This window comes from Camarhynchus parvulus, chromosome 6 (assembly GCF_901933205.1).
Source record: "Camarhynchus parvulus chromosome 6, STF_HiC, whole genome shotgun sequence".
Classification (NCBI taxonomy): domain Eukaryota; kingdom Metazoa; phylum Chordata; class Aves; order Passeriformes; family Thraupidae; genus Camarhynchus; species Camarhynchus parvulus.
The window spans coordinates 13,838,423-13,862,857 of record NC_044576.1 but is presented as its reverse complement, the minus strand read 5'-3'; the positions used below and the strand labels follow the sequence as shown (position 1 = coordinate 13,862,857).

At 38.3% G+C, this 24,435-nt stretch overlaps 1 protein-coding gene across 3 annotated transcripts in view; it reads left to right on the top strand.

Moving 5' to 3' along the window:
- Positions 1-24,435, top strand: part of LRMDA (leucine rich melanocyte differentiation associated) — a 634,206-nt gene that overhangs the window by 18,226 nt on the left and 591,545 nt on the right. For 2 of the 3 annotated variants that reach the window (XM_030951416.1, XM_030951417.1), the window contains exon 2: positions 10,081-10,181. In XM_030951416.1, coding sequence (XP_030807276.1) covers positions 10,144-10,181 — 38 coding nt within the window. In that variant the 5' untranslated portion in view covers positions 10,081-10,143. Of the gene's footprint in view, positions 1-6,032; positions 6,145-10,080; positions 10,182-24,435 lie in introns of those variants that run through there. The other variant, XM_030951415.1, reaches the window with a different exon arrangement.

The window sequence follows — 24,435 nt, the reverse complement described above, 5'->3', positions numbered from 1 at the left end:
CTATGCTGCAATTCCTTTTCTTGTAGGATAATAATAATAAGATTTTTCTATTTTCCTGGCATAGAGTGTGAATAATGCATTAAAAATGCCAGAACTTCCGGTAATACAGAGCATTGAGGAACTTAGTGATATTTTACCTGGTTGAGGTAATTTACTCTCTGTCTAATCTATAGTCTAAAGGAAACAGAATTCTGTATATTATAAAACTCAACCAACCAAACACCAAAATCCACTAAAAGACAGCTCTGTACCACAACTTATCTTAGGAAAAGTAAGAAATAAATTACACAATTAATAGTTGCTATGTCTTAGTCGTTGAGGATGTAACTTATTAAACATAATTTTAGCCTAATAGTGTGCTATATAATGTAACATTAGTGATTTTTAATTGGTTTTGGGTCATACCATTTTGGTCAACAAAACTGTCATTACCTTTATTGGAAGTGAGAGGAGGTTACTGAGCACAAATTTTATGAAAGGGTTTTTTTTCCTGCCATCAAAGCTTTTATGTTGTTCTGTGTTTTGAAAACTCAGCTTATAGAATAATGCATTTTGAAGTATATACATAAACTTACCTTAAAAGAATGCTAACAATGTTACAAAATGAAGCTTTTCAAAGACATCAGGAGATGTTGAACTTCAGGGTGCCTTTGCAATAAAACAGTGAGTGAGCTTATGGGCTGCATTAATTCACAATGCCATGTAGCTTCACTGTGCTCATATCACACTTCTGCCATATAATAGGAAAATAATAACCAAATATATCCCAGAGATGGTTTTAGACATAATTCTGTTTTTCTTGGGGACACTGGAGGAATGAAAGAGCCACAATGCAAGAAGTAGGAAATATATCAGATTGGAGGCTTTGCTCTTGAGTAGCAGGAAAGGGTAAAACTCAAAAACTCTGGATGAAGGTAGAACTATTAACCCCCCTATCTTTCTCATAGGAGTCTCCACAAGAATGGAAAAATGTAAATCAAGGCCATTAGTTGACAGTAGGAAAGCAAACCCAGAGTTGTTACATGAACCTACAGTAGTGTGAGATAACCAATTTTCATTGACTGCTTTTTTGGACTAATTTATCCTGTGGAGTTTCAAACACTCCAGCATGGGCATACTCCTGGGAAACACCCCAACACTTTAATGTCACTTAGATGTTCTTAAGTTTTATAGCACTATATCACACTGCCATACTAATACTGTTCAAAAAAAGGTGTCCCAGTGTATTGCACACATATGCAGAACTTGCTTTTCAGATCCCTTTAACCTGTTTATCATTGGCTGTTAAATATCCTTATAAGTGGAGTATGAGAAGTAGTTTGGAGGTAGGAAAGAAGACATATAATTTGCAGCTATTCAACCTAGTAATGGCAATGACATGATCATTACTGTATTTCTTTCTGCAGGACTAAAGTACACACTTTATTGTACTTTATCTTTTTTCTGTCAGGGTTTTTTCCTGCATGTTTCACAGCAGGGAGTGCTAGTGATGCTGTTTCCTGGGAGACATCTGAAGTTATTAGTTTGGACATTAAACACCCAGTTTAACTCTTTGTGATTAAAAACAGGTGTAAGGGAAGCTACATATGAATAAAATGTTCCTCTGGTAATACAGAGGAAAATGTCTATACTACAGTCAGTCTGTCTCAGCTAAATTGATTTAGTTTATATTCACATCATATTGCTGTGAATACTTATTAACAAATATTTTGAGACAATATTTTCATTGTTAGCATCAAGAAAATAAGTTTTATGGATAAACTGTGAACCAAATTTTCTGAAGGTCAAGTTGGGAAAATTCTGTTGCTTGGCTGAGATTTTTTGTCTGAAATTATTTGCTTCAGAAAACTGTTCAAACACACTATTTTGCCAGGAGAAATTATATATATGTGGGTTTTCTTAAAAGTAGACAATAGTTTATTTGACTTACTCTGAAATATAGGATAATTGTATTTGTGTACATGGAGGCATACATGCATAGTGTACTGCAAGCTGGAAAACAGACCGTTTTGATTAACTCAAATATTTTTATAACTTTCAGTTAATGAAAAAGTCAGGATTGCTATTATTTCCTCTTATAAATGTTCAGTGTTCATTTAAGATGGGGAAATGCTTGTATACAAGGGCTTTATATGAAATGACATAATTCATTTGGTGCTTGGTGCTATGCCATATTTACTGGTTTGTGTTAGCTAATTATTTAATCAGTTGGTCAATGAGATTTCCTGATTGTAACTGAGTACACATTTTAAGCAACTGACTCCTAAAATGACACAAAGCTCTTTTATTATATGAAGAACTTATTTATAAGAAGCAGATCTGATGGGTACCTGCCATGGTTCCAACACATTGCTTCCCACTTGTTTGGAGCTAGTTTCCAGGTATTATTTTGAACTTATAATGCTCTTTATTCAAAGAACAGGTCAGCATACATACATATGTGTGTGTATAAAAGATGTACTGAGCATATTAGTGTTTCTCAAAACCCCTATTGTTTTAAAAGTCCATGTTGGTTTTGTCTGTATGTAACTGAAATATCAAGCAGTTTTGGCAATACTCTGTTAAAAATTTTAGGAAATCTTATTGAATGGCCCATACAGAAGTGCCACCTTCTGCATCTAACTGCAGTGAAAGTGATTACTTAAATAAACAAGTGATTTATATATATATTTTTAGTATAGATACACTATAAAAAAAGACATTTCAAAGGTCAGCTATGGCCAACTGTCACATAAACTATTTTAACCTCTACAAAGAATCCTCACAAAACTTTCAGCTTCTGAGGAACCCCTGAAAAATATATTCTGTAAGTACAAACTTAGTACTTTGAAGCTTTGCTCATATAGGCAGCTCTATCAAAGCTAAATAAAACCTTCAGATGATGCAGGCTGCGTGGGGCCAGGACTCAAGGTAATGTTTTGAGATGCTCAGAAATACAAATACATATGGTAAGGTGAAGAACAGCCTAAACCCAAAGGCTGCCTCACGTTCACCTGGGATCTGTGCTATTAAGTGACACTGATGATCAGCTGGCTCCAAAGCTGGAGAAGTCCTTTGGTATTTACATTGCACTGTGATGGATTTCAGCTTCATAACAACATGGGGCACAAACTAATGAGCACATTGACTCATATGCCTGAAGTCTGAGACTATGTTATAACTTTGTTACAATTGCAGATTAGATGTTACAAAATAGTCCTTTGGGGGCAGACAGCTGTGAGTTTTCATTGCTTTTGAAAATTACGTGCAAGTGCCGGGTACTTAAGAAATAAGGGAATAAAGCAGACTCTAAAATTACAAAGTTTGAGAAGTTCACCAATAATCTTGTAGGAAACTGGCAGCAGAATTAGGATTTTTGAGATGTAAGTTTTCAAAGTCTAGGGAAGCACCACAATAAGACAGTCATCTCTCTTCTCCTTTCCTCTGTTCCAGGGAGTTTTGTTTTTCCCTTCCTTTACAGTATAATAGTCCCATTTTGTCACTGCAGTCAGTAGCACTCCCTTTTTGTTACACACCATGGGACTTGAATCTATTATTTATCCATGGCAGATAACAATCTAGGCCATGTCTGTACAAGAAAATGTTGAACTGGTTTCAAAAGAATGACTATAAGCCTGATGCACTTAAAACAGTTTGCCACCTCTTTAAGTTGTTTTTGTAATTTAGAAAATTCAGCTCGACTGATTGAAGAGATGATAAAGTCAATTTAAGTCACCTGGTTTAGGGAGCTGCACCTGCAACTTTTCCCTCTAGACAAGGTCTTGCCTAGTAACTAGGAGGATCAATGGCAGGTTAATGCAACTGGCAGTGTAAGAAGCTGGAAAAACCCCCCAAACTTGCTATTATTTGTGTGGGTTATTTTGTTAACTATTTAGGCAGGGATTTTTTTCTTTGTAGATATCTCTAAAATGACAGCTAACACTCTACTAAAATTAATCCTAATAATGCAGATAATGATATGCTAAATTGTTTTCAATATAGTTATTCCAATTTTACGTGAGTGTAGTATTGAACTGAATTTACTCCACTAAGACAAATACTGTAGCAGTGGGCCACTTGAGCTGTATGTGTTCATTCTGGTGGGAATCACATGCTTGTAGCTAAAAGAGAGATAAAAAGTAGATACAGAAAGAGGAGAATGTATTGCTTTGTTTAAATTTACAGTTCACATAGTACTTGTTTTTCTTGGCATATGTTATTTACTATATAATCTAACAGATAAATAAAGGCCCTGATGGTTTGAAGCATGCTGAGTGATGATGTGAACTAGCAAGTATGCCTGGATGGAAAACTCTTAGAGAAACAGAGCTTTTATTCATCAGTGTAGGTATCAGCTTATTTGCTGTGGCTGAAGGGTTTGATTCTTCTGTCTTACATGATGCAAGGAAAATTAGATAATGCAAAGCACTGGAGTGATTTATTCATTGGCCATATTTTGATTTTTTGTATGTTGGCCCATTGACATTTCTAACACAATACATTAAAATAACAGGGAGGAAGAACATTTTTTTCCTCAGCTATTTGCTCTGTGTTTCCTGTCCAGCAGTCACTGAAGAAGGAGGGATGGCTGTAGCGAAGTTATAGTGCCACAGCTGTACCAAGAATTTATTCTGTTGATTCTAAGAGGCAGAGCAGCAAGTACAGTATGGGTTTCTGCTGTGTTGCTGAATAAACTCCAGAAAGTGGTTTGCAGTGAGGAATACATGTCCTCCTGAAACTTATTTCCCTTCACAGCATGTGCCTCTGCTTTCAGCAAGAGTGAGTTATGCTATATTAGCAATAAAGGGGAAAAATGAGCCAGATTTTTAAAGGTGCTTAGGCAGCTGAAGAGGTAGGTAGATGACTAATAGGATTTAGGATCCAAGCTTGGGAAACTTTTAAGTCTCATAAAAAATTCTTACATGAAACCTGCAGCTCCTCTAGTCTGCCTGAGCAGTGATAACCTACCATCATGCCATTATTTTAATTAGTAAATTCTTGTGTCCTGGAAAGACTCATTTGACAGCATTTTCTGATAATTCCAGAAGTATTTCTGGTTTCCACACAAATTATTCTATGTTCTGGAAACAAAAAAATGTTGCTATGAGAATGTGGACCTTTCCTGGAGATAGCTTTTTTTTTTTTTTTTCCTGCAGCCGTTGCTTTACCAGCAACATACATCTCCTCAAAGGCAAGTTATGCTTTATGCCACAAATTAATGAGCTGCTCAGTAGGTGGAAAGCCAGTACAGGTAATGTTCCAAGTAATCTAGCGCCTTATGGGAACTGAAATCCAAGGTGTGATCCCTCTGTCAGTGTCACAGACTGGCATTTTCCATCACTTCTTCCCATGGCCTATTCCAGCAGCGTTACAGCCCAGCACTGGGGGCTGTCCTGGCGCTGGGAAGAGTGGAGAAGCTGGGGGAAGGTCTGGAGCACAAGTTTTATTTACGAGGAGCAGCTGAGGGAGCTGGGGTTTCTTAGCCCGAGAAGGCTTGGAGTAAGGGTGGGGGCAGTTTAAAGGAGGGTTTAGAAAGGTGGAGGTCGGTCTCTTCTCTCAGGCAGCTGCCGACAAGATGTACCTCTAGCTGGGCCAGGGGCGATTTAGGTTGCACATTAGGAAAAATTTCTTCATAGAAAAAGGGATTAAACATAAGAATGGGCTGCCCTGGGAGGTGGCGGAGTCACCGTCCGGAGAGGTTTTAAGGAAACACTGAACATGGAAACACCGAACCACTTCATGCCGTGGTCTAGTTGGCGTGGTGGTGTTCGGTCCTAGGTTGCACTGGATGGTCTAAGAGGTCTTTTCCAACCGAGCTGATCCTGCGAGGCAAGGCAGTCGCTGTGTGCCGCTTTGGGCTCACGTTCCAGATAGGATGTCGCTGCGGGGCCCGGGGCAGCCGCCGGGCAAGGATGACCATGCCCTGGGCACGCAGCCCTCGGGCCGCGCCAGCCTCCCGCTGCCACCCGCCCGGGGCCTGGCTGCGCCCTGGGCCCGGCCGCAGGAGGCGGCGGGAGCTCCGCGCTGCCGCCGCCCCCGGCCCGGCCGCGCTTCCGCCCGCGTCAGCTGACTCTGCCAGGCAGCGGCCCGGCCCGGCACCGAGCCCGCGGAGCCTCCGGCGCGGCCACCCGCAGCATGGCAGGGGCCGTGGTGAGCGGAGCGCAGGTAGGTGTCCGCGGCCCTCAAGGCCGGCCGGCCGCGGCCCCACCTGCCGCGGGTAGCGCGCCCCGGCCGGCGCGTCCCGCCCCCGTCACTGGGAGCGGCTGCTCGCGCTCCGCGCCGGCTCCCGTCTCTCTGCCGGTGCCGCTCCCGGTGCGTGGGGGCGGCGGACGCGCACGGGGCCGGTTTAGTTTCCAGCCGCGCCGCGCCACGGGACGCCGCGCAGGTATCGCCTCCGTCGCCGCAGCGCTGTCCCGAGGCCGCCGAAGGGAAGGGGCTGAGGAGCGGTGCCGGCGTGCGCTCCGAGTCCCGCGGCTCGGGGTGCGCTCCCAGTGCCGGCGGATAACGGAGCGCCGCGCCAGGCAGGGCTGCGCTGCCGGTGCCGCTGCCGGTGCCTCTCACGTGCGGCGGGCGCGCCCCCGGGGCTCCCGCGCAGCGCGCTCCCAGCGGCATGCGCTCCGCTCCGAACCGCGCTTGCTCTGTCCGGCTGGGGAGCCGCGGGAGCGAGCTGAAGGAGAAGGAGTGAAATCTGCTAAGTGTTTGTTGTTCCTCCTGAAACCGCTTATGCATGTTTCGGTTTGGTTAAGGAGAAGTTGGGAAATATAACACAGCCTGCTGACTTTTACCCAGCGCCTTGTATGGCTGCTGAAAAAAATTCTTTGTGAAAGTTGATGACATTAGTGATGAACCTGTGACTAAAGTTAGAACATTTTCCCCCCGCTAAGGAGAAGGAAGCGTGTCTTATTTTTGAAAATGGTTTGCCATTTAACCAGGGTGCTGCCCATCTAATTGCTTCTTTAATCTGGTCACTATTTCTGTGTGGAATTCATGTAAATATGTGTGTGATATGAAGGCAGTTAATTGGCTGATTTTGAAGCTGCTGCAGGAAACAGTTCCTGTGGTCTCTGTGGTGCACCCTGGCACTGAGTGACACACTGCCTTCTTCCCCGAGCATGCCTTGAGCCCCTTAATTTGGCTATGTGCCCAGCATACAATCTTCTAACAGCATAGAGTTAAATGTAATGCTCAGCTGACTGGAAATATTCTCCAGATATAGTTCCCTTCAATGGGAGAGAATATGCAGTATTGAGAGTTCAGACGTGACCTTTTTGGTGACATTCCTTAATAAAGACCTTACTCTATGGGTTATTAAGATTACAGTATCATTGTAGAATGATCACAGAGACTAAAGGGCGATATCCTCTGAAACTAAAACGGAAGAGAGGTGCAACTGCTACTGATAGTTAACTTATGTTTTGAATATTTTGTAACAACATGTCTTTTTCATGAATTGTATACAGTGTGTTGAAGAATCTGCAAGAATATCTCAGGCCTCCATAGCCTATCTGATGCTGGCCTTTGTGGGAAACTGAAAATTTTGGTGGGGTATTGAGTAGGCCACCAGTAATGACTGACTGTGACCAACCTTCACTATATCTGAGTCAGAGAATTAGGTCATGGAAACCTCTACATCCAGTTTTTAATCCTGTGTGATGGTCTGTGACTGGTATAGAAAAATCTAAGAAATCTGCTGTTACTGATGTGCCTTGCAGCCAAAGAGCTGGAGTCTTGGGAAAAGTATGCTTGCTCTCATCTCTCAGTGGTGACATCTCTGGATATGTACTTGGAAGCTCATAGTCATTTTGAGGGTATTTGAAGAGGAAGCAAAAGGAAGAATACTGAATTATGTACATTTTATTGTTTCCTGAGTTAATGATTTTGAAGTGAAACAAAGAAAATAAAGAAATATTCTTCTTTCTTCTGTCTGCTGACACCTTGTTTTATATTAGCATTGTACTATGAGTGTGCTGAAGTGGACTCTGTGGAAATAAAATGCCTTTACAAGGCCTCAGCATTGAGAGGCCATGATAACAATATGTCATCTGCAAATATGCCTGTGAATAATCTGTTTGTACCAGTTGTATAAATATATTTACATATTATAACTGTTCAAAGGCTAAACCTTTGAAACATTTTATGTATTTTGTCTCCTGTGTGCTCTAAATGACATTTGTTTGAATTTTTTTCTTTAACTTCTGTTCTTGTGGATAGGGCTTTGATGGCCAGGTAAGTTTCTAAAGCAGTGTGTAGCAGGCCAGAGTCCCCTGCTCCTTCTCAGCCACACCTCCCTGGGTGAAAAGCCAGGTGAGGGTCTGTGCTCTTGCTGTGTTTGTAGCTCCTCAAGACATTCTTGTCCTCTTAGTGTTAATAGGCATCATATTGTAGTTATTTCTATTTCAACGCATTACGTTGAACCAAATGCTTAATCCAAAGTGTTAATCTGTTAATGTTTTTCGAAGGGTTTGCAAGCATTAATTTAAAGAAATCTACAATTCGGTGAAGAATGATGCAGTTCTTTTATGCATACCTTTGTGTATGTTGTAAAACACATTGTGATTATCTTAGACGTAAACTGGAGGAGAACCCCAACATATTTAATTCAATAAATTCTGTAAAGCATTTTCTGTTATATAGAAACCATTAGGATGCCAACTACCCAAAACAGTTCCTTTCCCTTTTGTTCTTATATGTGCTCAAGTTGTGTCTATGTCTGGTAACAGAATATATTGCAAGAGCCGGTCTGATTTAACAAGGGGAAGAAGTTGTTAAACTGAGCTTCAAGCTACCTGTTTTCTGCTCATAAAAATTATTTCACTGTTGTCAGCTTTATCTGTTGAAGTTATTGAACAAAATGAATTAAATGGAATGCCATATAGTATTATCAGATGCAATCATTTTTAGAGCGTAGGAGATCAGGATGACTTGCAGAAGTACATACTGTCAGTCTGCTCTGCAGAGGAGTCTCTGTTTTAACAGAAGGTGGAATACTATCAAAACAACTTTGATGGATTTTTTTTGCATATTTTTCATCCAGTGTATTTTAGACTGGTGGAATATGGTATTGAAATTGACTTTATAATTAAACAAGCGGATAATAACAGTATTGTAGAGATAGTGGTCTAACATGGTGCTTAACTTGCTAGTTGGTCATTAAGGGAAGCTAAGATTTCTGCAGCACAAAATCTGAAATGTCAGTATTTTGAACGCAGTAAGGATGAGCCAATATAGATGTATAGAATTCTTGATAATAGTTTTGAAAAGCTTTGTGGGTTTTCTTTGAAGAAATCAAACCAATGAGTTCTAAAACAGTACAGCAGAAATAATAGAAAAAGTTTAGCTGCTTTACTTTTTGTGTTTTTCTGGAAATATTGTCACTCACTTCATCCCGACTAAAAACAAATGAAACCAAACAGAATCTGAGTAGACTGGTTTTGTGCTGCCACTAATTCTTCCTGTGTTTGCTGAAGATGGGTTAGATGGGCTGGTATGAAAAAGAGTACATGTATGTGAGGGTAATGAGAAGCCAGAAATCTTTAAGACTTCTGTGACTGTCTGAAAAGAAGCTGCATGCTTCATTTTCATGGTCATGGGCCGCCTTCTTGCTCTGTCCCTAGTGTGCTACTGGGAGTAATAATCTTCTCAAGGAATGATTGGAATGGATTGACTGTACGCTGCTGAGGTATTTCTGCACCTAAATTTAGAAAACAACCTTTGTTGTATATGAAGGGCAAAACTGGAAGATCCTTTGGATGGCTTCTGATCCTTCAAACAAATTTCTTTGGGAGCATGTCAGAATGGTAATGTGAAGTAACATTAGATCAAAGTATTAACAGTGAAATGGAAGAAATGTGATACATTTAATTGAAGTATTTTTACCTGGAAGGAGACAAAACATACATAAAGACTATGGATGTAATAAATATTAAGTAGATGGTATCAATAGGAAAATTAGTTTGTGTGATAGATTTTATAGCTGTAAAACTTATATAGTTTCAAGCTGTAATGCCAATTCATTGTATGTTATCATTTTATCAATGAGACAGAATCTGGACAGGGAACTAAATCTACTCATGAAATGTTTCCTTGTTGCTTCTTTCTCAGGTGTCCTATATTAGTCAGGACTGTGAAGAAATTCCAGAATTCCTAGGAAGGAAATATGGGCACATGGCAAAAAGGCTAGATCTTAGCTTCAACTTGCTAAGGTATGTGGCAATAGATAGTTTTTCAAGTGCAATGTGGAATTCCAGCTCCTAAAATAGATTGGGTTTTTTTTCAAAGTAGAAAAATGTTTATTTGGTACATTTAAATGTTATCAAATGGATGACACTGTTTTATAGGTAATGTTTGTCTCCTTTTCTCCCACACTTGGAGCACAAATAACCAGGTAAGTCTGGAAAACTAATATGTGTAAACATAAATGATTCCCATTGAGAAGCTTATGCTTTGTTCTCTACTTAAATTGGAAAATAAACATCGTTACCTGAAGAAGTGAAGAATGGGATCAAAAGTGAATTTTCCTTAACCAAAACACAAGTAAGGATGTGCTTCTCTCCCTTTCTAAAAATTTTATTTATGGATTTCTGGTTATTACTATAAATGCTTTATAATGCTCTTTTCCCAGATGATGTGTTTTGTTTTATGATCTTATTTTTGTGCATCTGTGTAGTTAAGTGCTAAAGCTAAGCGCAGTTAGAATTTGTAATTACTTCTAAGTATTTTAATATATGGATTGGTTTAGGATTCTGTAGTATTGCTGTGAGCTACTACAGCATCCCATTTCATTTAATCCTTGTAAGAGAGCCTCCTGAGGTTCAGCAGAGTATATTTCAGGTTGAAAAATGTGGGTAAGTATGGAGAAAGAATGTGAGCGCAATTGTCTGTTTAATAAAAAAATAGGTTTCTGGAGGTAGGGTTGGACTCAACTAATTTTCCTTTTATTTTATTTGGGGTAAGCTCACAGTCTGCTTGTGAAGAGTAATACAAAAAGTAGTGTGCTGGTGCCTTGTTTTCCTAGAAGAAACAACTGTTGATTTTAACTTACTAACGCTCATAAACGTTCTTCTGAGCCTCTGTCAACTCTGAAAGACTGAATCATACATGTAAGAGGTAGCTGAGCAAAGGAGAGACTAAATCTGTGGATTGTTGTTGTCTTATACTATGACTCTGTACTGTTGGATATTGTAATCAGAAAAGAGAATTTTACTGGGGGATGGGATGAAATGGTAATTTTTTTTGTTTTGTCATGAAGGTAATTCAAGGGTCTGTATGTGTATTAAGATTTAACATGCTGACAAGACTGCTCCTTCTTTACATTTCTGGGAAAAAAGGTGTTTGTCTCTTTCAGTTAATGCATGATTTGAAGAACAGTTCTCTGAATTTGTTTCATTTCATAAAGTAAAATGATAACATTAAATTTGGATGTAAAGTACCACTTTAAAACTCTGATCATATTTTCATAGAGAGCACAATTGGTGATGTATTCCTGAAATCTGTGTTTTCTTTTCTTCTTTTTTTCTCTTCTCTATCCAAAACCACTTAGCTTGTTTTTCAGAGGGGATATAATTTGGTTTTATTGAAGTTTGGGGAAGAACAATCAGCTTGTGATGTAGGAGAAGTTGTTGTAAATCTGTAGAAGTATTTTAAGACCAGAAATCAGATTTGGGAAAGGGGAGAAGTGGATATATTTTTTTTCCTTTGGGAAGCTAATACTAAACGGGATGAGAGCAGTAAGGGTTTCTCATTTGAGTAGTGCTTAGCTTTATTAAGCGTATAGAAACTAAGAGTGAAATATTTATGCTACAGTAGCTGTTCGCACTGGTCTGCACTCTATATATAGGCCCTGTACCTGCATATTATTGAGAAAGTCAGAGAAGATACAGAATAAATGTCATAACCTTAAATGAATGTGAATATAGAGTAATGTCTTGGGCAGCTGTTGAAGCAAGTGACATCTTCTTTAAACAGGTGTTATTGATTGAAAGTCTAACAATGTTGTAGTATCGTGACGAGCTTTATGATTTTATCAGTAAATTCTTAATTTGAAGGGTTTAGCATGTTGTTTTCGGTGGGGAAACAATCCCTACAATTAATGTTGATTTAGAAAGGAGTTAGATTTTTTTACTATGACTTACTGTGTCTTGGTCAAGGTGTGAGTTGAATGAAGACCAAGGGTGACCAAATATAGGAAAAGGTGAAGAGAATACTGTGTTTTGCTAGCACTGTAGTTATTTGCAGTAAAGATGTTAGCTTTCATTATAATTTGATTTATTATTGGATGAGAGTTTGTGTGTTTTTTTGAAAGGAAAAAAGGAAGCAAAATCTTCTTATATGTGATGGTTTTGTTATGCAGATTTCCCTGGTTATTTTCTTTTTGCTTGGGATGGGTCTGTATAACAGAGGAGGGGAGGGTTATTATTGGTTCTTTTGAACTGGCAGTTTAATACAGAGGAAAGTGTACGTTTTTCACCATTTTTTTTCTGACTTCAGAATTCTTCCCAGGCTAGAGCCCCTTCCTCTTTCTTAAAATTTAGGGGCCGGGTAGATGCTTAATTATCTTTGCATCAGATGTGGTATATCTAATATCAGCACTTGATACATAATCACAAACAGTTGCTTTTGTGTCTTTGTTTGCCTTTTTCCAAGAGCTGGTGTCTCTCCTGGGTTACCCTGAGCAGTACGTGGATCCAGCTCTTTCTTCTGGCAGTCAAAGTGACTGTTACTAGTTGCAGTGGTTACACATCTCCCCTTTTCTCTGGAGGGAAAGGAAAGAAAGAGGTGAAAGGTACAAGGGAACTTAAATGGGAACTTTGGGAAAGAGGAGGAGTAACAGCAATTTGCTGTGTGTGAGGCAAAGAGAAAGATGTGTGTGTGCTTAATTGGCAGGACATGGTGCCACTGGATTGCTCATGTCTCTGGCCAGTGGAAATCCTTCGATCCCAGACAACTGTAGTCCACTTGTGACTTATTTCTTCTCATGCTGTTTTCATTACATTGATTTTGTTTGAACACTTTCTAATATCTTTTGTTTCTTTTTGGGGCCAAGAGGGGATTGTGAAGAAGATGGAGCCAAACTCTTGTCAAATGCACAGCAAAAGAACAAGAGGCAGTTGTCACAGCTGCAGCAAGGGAATTTCCAGCCACCTCAGGGAAGGTTGAGTGGAAGAGCTGCCTAGAGAGGCTCTGGAATCTCCATCCTGGATGGTATTTAAAATGCGACTGGACAAAACTCCAAGAAACCTGATCTAAATTTTGAAATCCCCCTTTTCTAAGCAGGGAATTGGACTAGGTGATCTCTAGATGCTCCTTCCAACCTAAATTATGCTGTGATTCTGCAGCTTTATTGGTGTGGTATGGCCTGAGTTGTAGCAGCTCTTTTGATTTCATAGTGATTTTCATCTGTTTTAGAAATGAACTATTTACAATGTGTATTTTCAATAAGGCATGTTTCAGCAGCAGAGATATTTTGTTTGGAAATCTGTTCCTGAACCTCTCATGGCAACTGTATTTGATAGCCTTCCCTAGTAACAGGGTCCTTTCGTAATAGGTAGAAAACATTCCCCAGTTCTCATTTTGCGAAGGCACAGAGCGCAGGAAGAAGAGACACTGATGTGTGAGGGTTAGTGTTACCTGGAGACTTTGTAAAGGATTTCAAGGTGGAATGAAAAACTATTTTTGATCATGGAAAATTAAAGATTTCACTAAAAAAAGAACAAGGTAAGTGGTAATCACCGGTGAAGGAAAGAAAGTAAGTGAGTAGGAAGGATGTAATAGAGGAAGGGGTAGAGATTTGGATGAAATAAAAAGATTTTAGTTTAGCTGCATCTTGCTAACTTGTGGGAAGAAAAAAAACCCCAAACAACCCACAACTTGTTCAAAGCCTTTTTTGCTTGTCCTAGATGACTTTGTTCAAATTTTTTCCTTTCACATTAAAGGCTAAATGCACTCTAGTGCTTGAATAACAGATGTCAGTGGTTTTGTACAAACAGGTGCCATGCTTTTATAAATAACATCTACAGTTCAATTTCACAAGTCCATCTTGTGATTTTGTCCTCAGTAGTTTTAAACATGTGATTCGTTTTCCTTTTTCTTACAGAGATTTCTTCTCGGTCTAAGCTATGAGGTGAAAGGGAGAGTGAATCTTTAATCTTGACCAATGAGAAAGGATTAATCCAATAATTGTGCTCATGGAGATACAAATATCTCTTCCTTCTCTCTAGGGTGCAGATTATTTCTGCTAGGAGCCTGAATAATTTGCACAGTATGTGCTTATGCATAATTTCCACTGTCTGATGAAGAAGGTGCATGTATGAAAACATTCCCTTGAACTTCAGTCCTAGTCTGGAATGTTCCTCCATGACTTTTGTGAGGCTGAGGCTTTGTAATATCTTCTCTGTGGACTAGGTGTTGTTCTTTCTCTCTTCTGCCTCCTGTTTTTTAGCCTGGGGGAATATGCAAGTGGCAGCCTGAAAATGGGCTTCAGTTTTTACAGGGCATGTTCCTCATTGTAAGTTGAGCCTGTGAAAGAAAGGCTTTTTTTTTTTTTAACCACCTTCCTGGTCTGTGCAGCAATAAGACATGCAGAACAGGAAGATGAACAACAAAAGAGAGATGGAAATAAAAGCCAGAATTCAAAACAAAGCATGACATATTTTTAAAGCCTTTAGACTCATCTTTATAGCACTTTAAAATGTTGAAGGAAATGCACTATTGTTAAAACTTTTTGATGGTTTTATTTATAAGGTAGAAAAATATTTTCACCATAATTGGGTAACTCTTAATCGTAGCAATTGCATATTTATCAGTATGAGGGGCTGTTATTAATGTAGCTGTCATGCACAAACACATTTCTGCATTAAATCCATTTAGTATGTGCATTATTCGGTCTAGAATGTCACCAGGACATCAAAGCCCCCTTAGGCATAAGAGCACAGTGCCCTGCTGTGGCTGCAGAAAGGGCTTGATCAATAAATGTAACATGTTAATGCAGAGCAAATAGAATAAAAGATTTCTTTGACAAGACATGAAAAATCACCTTGTGGCAGCTGGCATGGTGATGCCATTTCAGCGGAGACACTAGCAAAGTTGATCTGACAAGTAAAGAGGAGAGATGATGGTTATAAGGTGCTTTTGTTTCAAACTTCTTTCTTGACCTGTCAGGTTTTGAAGGAGCCTGAATGGCCCTTTTTTGTCATGTGAAAATTGTAGTCTTAGGCAGTTATGAAGCAGTTATCTCTTCTCAAATTGTGAATGCTGCTGTTTAATTGATTCACTTAGCATTTGAAACTGTCACGCATTAATAATTGCTAAATCCTGTAGATACTGCTCCAGTGTGTCATGCTTAAATGTGTAGTTATCAGAAAATTAATATCCTTAATGAACTGATGCTTTCAAACTAGCATTGCATGAAATCTCTTTTGCCCTTTCATTTGCTGAAGGTATATCAGCCAGTTTTCAGAGAAACCCCTCCCGACAGTTGTGTGGTTTTATTTATTTATTTTTTTGATGCCCAACAAATGCCAGCTTTGCTTTGGGTACATAGTGTGCTCAATGACAATAAATATAGTAATTATGCTGGAGTTGGTAATTAACATAATTATAGTCAATTACGACAAATACAGTGCAGAGCTAAATGAATGAGGGTGAGAAATTAGCAAGCTAATTGATTTACCTTACGTGCTGCTTTTTCCTGCAACTAACAGTTGCAGATTTTCTGCAGGAAAGAGTGTTTACAAATAGCTGATTGTGTTTTGAAATGCTTCTGTCTTGTGGCTCTCACTGCTGTTTCCCCTATGCTGAGGTGAAGAGGATTGAAATATGGGGTAGTGGTTGCAAGGAGAAAGGAGCTGCTTGGTCCTCACTGAATGCTTTGAAGGAAGATGTATGTACTTACTTGAATTTTAGATGCTTCTTCCAGTATTGAAAGGAGAAAAGCCTATGTGATCCTTTACAAAAGATACTGCTTGAGAAATTTTGGACATGTATTTTAATCGCCTTAGATGTGGTCTGAATTATCTAAGAAACATTTATCTGTCTGTCTATTGATGTCAAAGATCTGCAGAGCACTGGATAGCTGAAGGAAGAATTGTTCAAGGAATCTAAATGTGTTGAAACAGTATGCCCTTGTTCAACCATCAGTTTCAATAATTTAAACCACTGGACCAGTAGGGATGCATAATATCATAACATTTGTGCACATTATAATTGCCTGTTTTGTTTCAAGATGATTTATAGTGTCTTGTCTGAAATAAGTGTATTGGAGCTATGGAGTTAATCTGTTTCACTCTCCTTGTTTTTTTCTTTTCTTCAAGCATGACGACAGTTTACTATGTGAAAGAGAATGTATATGTTTAAAAAAATCTTATTGAAGATTTTGTATTGCTCTTTTAAGAAAAATGTTGAGTAGTAGTTGAGATTTCTTTCTGTAAGAAAACAATAATTTACATATGTTTGTAAATTTTATTCTGCATATTGTTTATGGTTTGAAGGTAAATGGAATTGTATAGAGAGACTTCAGCAAAGAGATAATGTTTTCCATGGCTAAGCAATCTGGAATTTATAAATTCTTGGTAACTTTTCTGCTGCTGTTGCAGTAAATGTATCAAGTTCAAGTTAGTAGGTGTGTAGTTTGAGGTGGATACTCAAAGTTTACCCTTAAAGGGATATCCTACAATAAGCACAAGATACTCTTTTTAAATAATGTTGAAATGTTATGGGTGTTTATAAATACTTGTACAGTAACACTGCTAAGAATGGTCAGTCTTTAGAAGCAATTCAGCTCCTAGAATAATTTTGCTGAATTAAATATTTATACATGAGGAATCATTGCAATTATTTACAGATATAATAATCTTTCTGTTGAAGTCTTACATGTTTATTAATCACTGTGGGCTACCTTATGTGTAATTATCTTTCTACTGAAAGAATTTCTTGTTGTATTAGATGGACTGAAGACAAGTATGTTGATGGATTCTTTCTACATGGGTAATACCTAAGGAGTTGTGTAAGAGAAAGTTTTATAGATGTATAACTATTGGAAAACTAGAAGGAGAGCATTACCAGTAACAAAAACAATTACAAACTTCAGCTATTAACTCTGCTTTGGGCAGTTGGTAGACATCAAAGCTAAATCTACTCCTTGCTCTTTTCTTCCCTTCCTTTTCCCTCCCACCATGCCACCCCTTTTTAAAAAGTGGCATTTCAACAAGAACCAGGTGTGGTCTGGCTTTCCCCCCCCCCCACCTTAAATCTTTGGAAATACTAAAACTATTAAGATACACCTTTTCTCACATGCAACAGCCATGCCTGTGTTCTGTTGCTTTGTCAACTTTAAATGTGATTATAGAATATTTGCCACTACAAAGCATTATCTGTGTGTATTTTTGTGACTTGTATATTTTCCTGCTGTGTCTTAATTCTGGTCGTTAGTTTATTGTTGTTAGGAAGGGGACCAGTCAATGACTGTTGTTAAAAATACCAAATCAGTGGGTTATAGTATGCACTTAAATATCTCACTGATTTCAGCATACTATACCATGGATGTAAGCTGTTTGGAAAAGTTATTTTTCCAAACTCAGTAATATGTAAATAAGAAGTACTATAAATTGTTGTATTTCAGTGTGGGTGGCTGTTATCTTCTTTATTCCCAGCAGCCTCTCTTTTTGTCCATTGATCCTTGCTTGACTTTTTATGGCCACATAGTCACTAACAGACTGTGAAAACCCTGTTGTATATATACCTCTGACCCCCCGTGCTGGCCATTATCCATTGATTTACAGTACCTGACAGATTGTTTTCTGTTCTGCTTTCCTCAGGAAGGCTTAACATTGTGGAAGGAGTTGTCTTGAGGGTGTATCACGTGGTAGAATTGGGCAAAAACTTTTTACCTGGACCGTTGGCTTAGGGGAGGGTGTAGGTTCATATTATGTACCAGAGAATTCTTGAGAGGATTGCTAGAGCTTGAAATCTGGTAAAAAAATTAAACAGCACAATTTGACATTAAGTAAAATAAGTTTGTGAACTTTGATTTACATCCTTAATTATAGCATGGTGAATATTGCTATGCTAGTTGGTGAAAGTTCTGTTTTTGGGGAAATCCATGTCAAAAGGTCTGTTGCAATTATGAATAAAGACAAAATCTGTACTTCTGAACAAAGATGAGTGACAAACTGGGACTTGAACAGAGATAGGGTTTCATATTAAACATCCATTGACTCAAGGCTGTTGGTAAATCCTTTTGACTGAGGAGAGCATTTCCCAGTGAACTGGTGTTTGCACTGCGTAATGTTCTTTGTGTTTCAGTGTGTAGGGAGTGAACTGCTTTTTCTTGATCCGAGATTGAAGTTGGATTTTGAAGTGATGTTGGATGCTAAATCTGCACAATCTGTGGTTGTTCTTTGGGTACCCAGAGCACTTAATTCACTGGCACAGTCAATCCAACTCCTCTTGTGAAAACCAGTCTTAAACTAAAATCAGTTTTTGTGTTGAATTCTGTTCTGAACAATAGGAATCTATGTTAGATTGAGAGAATATCAGTTAATAAATGGAAGACTATCACAGTCTATGGAAAGTATTGGCATTTGGCAGAGAAATAGTTTGATGTACTTGTTTTAGTTTTCAAAGAATGGCAGTAGATTGAAAATAATATCTTGGTGACTGCTCCTGCATAGTCCATGATTATCTGGATTTTAAGACTGAGAAGTACTTTTTTTCAAGAGCATTGGGGGTTAAAGGAAAGGGCATGATAAAGAGCATTTGTTAAATACAATAATCAGATGGATCATTATTACTTTCTGACTTCCTTAATCTCTCTCACTCTAAAACAGTATTTCCTTATCATTGCTGTTGTGAAACAAGAGCGAAGGACTGCAGAAATAACTGTTGTCTGAGGAGAAGGAGCTTGGCTGAAGGGAAGAACCTGCATTAACCCTGGAATTATTGTCTCTATCTTTTCCTCTCTATTTTGTTGAAAGGTATCTTCTTCTCACCTTAATGCAATATAAAAGATTCTCAGCATATAGTTGCAGATGTCAAGAACTTGACTAGCTTTGCTGATTCCAATCACTAAGGAGGGCCTCAGTCCTCCAGTGTTCAACAAACCTGCTGGTGGTCATGGTACAAAAAGCTGCTTGGCATTTGGCAGGAAAATACTTATGGAGCTTCTGCTTATGCATCACTTGTTTGTCTATGTGGTCTTGCATGGTTTGTGCTATTTTTGAGATCTTGCATTTTACATAAATCATCTTTACGTAAATTATCCTGGAGATGATTTTTCAGATGAACAAGACTCTCCCCAGACCCTTCTCTCGTGCAAGTGTGAAGAGTGAGGAGCATGGAAGTGCAAAAGGTCCATGTATTTTTCTCAGGCTCTGGATTCCGCATGTCAAACCAGACATGCTATACAATAATTATACTGTCTTTAGGGTCATGGTTAATGCACTGTTGTAGCTCAGTTGCAGGCTTTACTCATGGACTGATGCTTACAATTATGTGACATTTTATAATTTTTATTTATATTTTTGTTTTGTTTCTCCTGGTCTTCCCTTTTGATGATGCTTAGTGAGTTGCTCACTGGTAGTGCTGGAATATTATTTCCTTTCTTAATACTTTGTTCTGCCTTTTTCATTTAATTTGTCTGCTGAGTTTATAAATGGAAGGGGTGAATGTTGTTTGTGTAATACAGCCATCAGCACTGCTCATGTTTCTAGGAAACCTTGCTACGATGAGAGACTAGAGTGGTAGAAATAAGTTTTAAAAGACACAAGTCAGAGTTCTAATGTTAGGGGGTAGGTTAATTGATCCAAAAGTCAGGGAGGTTGATAGACTCTTTCAGATTGGGCCCATAGTTCTCTTCAGGTGCTTAAGTGTCTGCTGTTTTTCCTGTGCAGTTGGTATATGAACTGTATTGGCAGATAGTAATAATTGGATGTATGCACAAGGCCAGCTCACTTTTTTTCATAGACAGCATAGTATGTGTTGGCTGCTGCTGACAGTTTACTGGCATTTAATGCACACACAGAGACATACACACCCCCTCACACAAAAAATAACATCTTATAAATAAAGATCTTTAGGACATATGTGTATTTCCTTTATATATAAGTATGGTATATGTATTATATGTATATGAATTATATTTTTAATCTATATAATCTATAAACTTGAGGGTGATGCTCAAGTATTTTTCTACTTTGATTCAGGACTTGTGATAGGACTTTGTCAGTGATAACCTTTTCACTTATAACCTTGAAGGAGGGAACACATTACTTAGAGGTTGCTTGCAAAAAACATTCAGTCTCTTGAGCATAAAATCTCTTAAAGTGCAAGGAAATGCAGCAGAATTGTCCTTGAACTATTTGAGATTTGTAAGGTCCAAGACTTGGTGAAGTGCAATGACTCTTCAAGGCCATGTGGCCACAAAAGCACTGGATGAGGATGCTGTATTTTAGACTCTCAGGACTTTCAAGACATTTTAGTTGAAGAGATAAGAAAAACTTATCATAGTTGACCTAGTTACTTAAGTGATAAAGTGTAGTGATTATTCTAAAGCACTTAAAGGCTGAAAGAAAAATGTTCTAGACAGGCCAGGGATTAACAGTATATTGAATATTCTTAAAGCTCTGCTTCCAACATAGTTATGTTAAGATAATTTGACAGTCCAGTGTGTGAATGTTCAAATCACAGCTGCTCAAGGATCTGAACATTTTCTACCTATTATCTTGCATTTAATACACTCTGTATCTTGGACAGTGAAGTGCTTTGGAATAGCACAGAAACAGTCATATGTGAAGGTGATTAGACTGGAATTGCTGTGGGAAAAATGGTCAAGTACTGTGTTTTCTAGTAATGGAAACTGAGCCACCTAAGCAAGAGGCTATGTATGTGTCCAGTTTACTTTTTTCCCTCACTCTGTGCTGCCTTTTCTCCCCACTGCCTTCATCTCCTTAAATCAGCAGAAGGCTGCTGAAGGTGCTGCTGAGTGATTTGGGTGCAGGTGCAATGTGAGGTTCCTGTGATCTTGCCAGTGGTCTCTCTCTTTTGTTCCCTGTGTTGCTCATAATGGAGCCAGCTGTTGGGTCTGTTCATGTGCAGTATTGGTTCTAGTTCTGCTAGGTGCACAATTAGTAAATTGTCTGCCAGTCTAAGTGGGGAATGTCACAGGGCAGTTCAGTTTCTTTCACTGTCAATTCTTTAGCTTCCTTTAAATAAGTCGTATCAAATAGTCTCTTACTACCACTAATAGAAGGGCTTTTGAAATTTGGATGTACCTCTAATGAGAATCTGTCTCAACCTATTTAATGTGGGGCACTTCTCTGGGACTGAATTATAGACTCTACAACCAGAGGTGGTTTGAAACAAGAGGTTCACCTGCATTTAAATGATTGAGCAGAAGAAGTTTCTAAAATTAAGGAGACTAGTGTATTACTGTAGATTTTGTCACGCTTCGTGGTAATTGGTCAATGGAGGAAGAAAGAACAAATGTCTTCATTGAGCTAGAAGTGAATGGGCATGCGTTTCTTTGTATGTTTTAGTATAGCATATAAAAGTCTAGGTTGCTGTAGTCCTAGTATTTTAAAACCTAGTGGAATGGTGAAGTCAGCTTTAAGATAATCTTGTACTTTTTTTTCCCCTATTTTCTTTCTGAGAGGGACCATAAATGCACTGGAAGCATTTAAGACTAGTGTGGGTAGAAATAGTAGTACTAGAAACCCATCAAGACAGCTATTAGTTGTAAAGTTGATATTTGTATTTACAGCATAGCCTATTCCTATCCTATAATATGGAATGAATAAATAATTCCTATATTGTAGCAGATGCACCTTAGTAGGCAGAATAGCATCACAAATGGTCAATAAGTTTCATTCTATACACAGAAGATCAAATGTTTCAAGTTCTCTACCTTAAATTCAATGCACTGTGATGTCATAATCTAAATCAGATTTTCTGTATGATTCCCTTACTGCGTATTTCCATACAATTCTCATTCTTAGGGGGAAAACAAAACTAGGGAAAAAGACTTCTGGACCCAAGTGAGTGGAGTGAAACCTTATTCACACCTGTCTTTTCCCAAGTAAAAAAACAGAAGAAAGTCTGCAAAAAAGATAAGTAGGTACAAACTTAGGATAAAGGTTTCTCTGTAAGTTCCTAATATCAAATATCTGAACCTCTGTGCCAAGAAATTTGCTCAATTAAATTATACTTTTCTGCTTTTCAAACCACTTGCAGAAAATAATGGATATTTTCTTTCACTAGATTTTTGTATGCTGAACACAAATGAGGTTCTTGTTGTTCAAATCTATCTCATTGACTAGAAATAACCATATTCATATTATAGAGTGCATTCACATCAATGCATGTTATGTAGAAAGCTAAGTATTACTTAGAGACCTGCATAAGATGGGCATTTCTCTGCAAAATTTTAAAATCTGTTCTTGTCTTTTGCTACAGAACACTTTATGTATGTATGTATGTATTTATTTAATTAATTATTTATGTTAAGGCCCTCATCTCTTAAAGTGAGCGTTGAATAGAAAGCAAATTGCTGTTGAAATTCCCTCTCTGGTGATTTCAGCTAATTCAACCACAACTAGTGTATCAAAAAGAGTAAACAATTCTCCCCTTCTTTACCACGTAGATTCCAACAAGGAGATCTTTGACCCTATGTAAAGCCTTATCATGTAAAGCTTAACATGATAGACTTTTTTCAGATTCTTGTGTGAGTCATGCTAAGGCTCCATGTGCAAACTTGACAGTGCCTGTCTGTGCTTGGCATTATAACTTTAGGATTTTATGTTGTTTAAATATACTAAAATGTACCCTGTATCAAACTGCAGGTGCTGCTACACTTCTATTACAGCACGGTAACACTTGCCTCATAAAAACTCTGAGGCTTGTGAAAGAGTTAAGCAAAGCAGCCAGAAATGGTTTTCAGCTTTTACTTTTCAGATACAACCTTTTAAGCATACCTACATTTACCTGCAATGGCAATCGTTTTGCATTTTAATGACAAATCAAGTATGCTAACTTGCATTTGAAATGAAAGTGCCTTAAATGTCTCTGGCTGTCAGAATGAGATGTTAGGAGCTTGATGAAAAGAGAACAAAGAAGACAAAGTATGAAGCCTAGATACAGAGCAAAATGAAATAAAACCTTGTATGGCCTGTCAGGGGTGTCAGTTGATATTCCTATCTAAAGCACATTATAGTATTACTTTGCAGCTCATAGCTTACTCATCTGTCTTTTTTAATTCATCACATTCTAGCCCACATCTTTTAAGTCCCATGTGTCAACAATGGAAGAAATCTGTTAATTGACAAATGAGTGTCACAAATGTGAATTGGTGCCTTTACATCAGAGGCAGGTAGTCTCTGTTGTTTTTTGTCGGCTCTATTATTGGCATAAGCCAGTGTAAGACATCTGTCTTTGCCAGAATGAGAGATGACAGCCAGAGAAGGGCTGTCATTGTTTTAGTGCATGTTCATTCTGCTGAGATACTGTATAAAGATAAAATGTCAGTTAAAAGAATATGAAAAACTATCGGGAGGAAGTCCTTAAATTACTTGGGAAGGGGATCTGGGAATTGGTGCCAGAATTGAAATCCGAACGTTCCAGTTTGCATCTATCACATCAATTTAAAAATAATACTTTCTGAGTAACTGGGTCAGTTTATAAGGCATTTAGGAAAACGTTATGTTGTGTTGGCATAATTAGCTCATAAGATGGAAAGAAAAACGTATCTTCACAGGATATGAGTTTATTACAAGTTCATTTTTCAAACATGTATAGAATTGTCTCAATAAAAATATGCTATGTAACATCTCTAGTGTTGATTTGCATCTGTTTTGAAATATTGAAATTGCTCCGTTCCAATTTCTTTTTCTGTTATAGTTCTATTTTAGATTGATGAATAACATAATGAAATAAAAAGCATAGCCAGCTGTGAGTTGATGAGACAATTAATAGGAAGAAAATTATTAACATAGTTTCAGGGTGTCTAGAGGGTGTACAGTATATAAAAGTTACTCCCAAATCACTAAATCCCTTTATTGCAATAAATGACTTTTTAATCTTGGATAGCACAAAAGAGAGGAGGAAAATGTTTTAATGGAGGTGGTAGAAAGGGGGAATAGAATTAAAATGTCATAAAAGGCTGCCATTTTACTTTTTACTTTATATCAAAAGTCATAAGAAAGGCAGATTGGCACTTTTATCTTCAGCAGCTCTTACAATCAACCCTGTGCTGTACAGGACACTCACTGGGTAGCCCCCTCCTTCCCAAATGATCTGTCAGTTGTGTTCTAAATGACCTTGTCTGAACTTGAGGCATTTTGAGGACTACGTTGACACAATCTGGTGAAGAACGAGCTCTAGATCTGTGGGCTGGCTGAGTGGAGGTTTCAAGATGGATGTCCCTGAACTGCAATTTATTATAAGTCTTAATTTTAAAGTTACTTGGGTTTT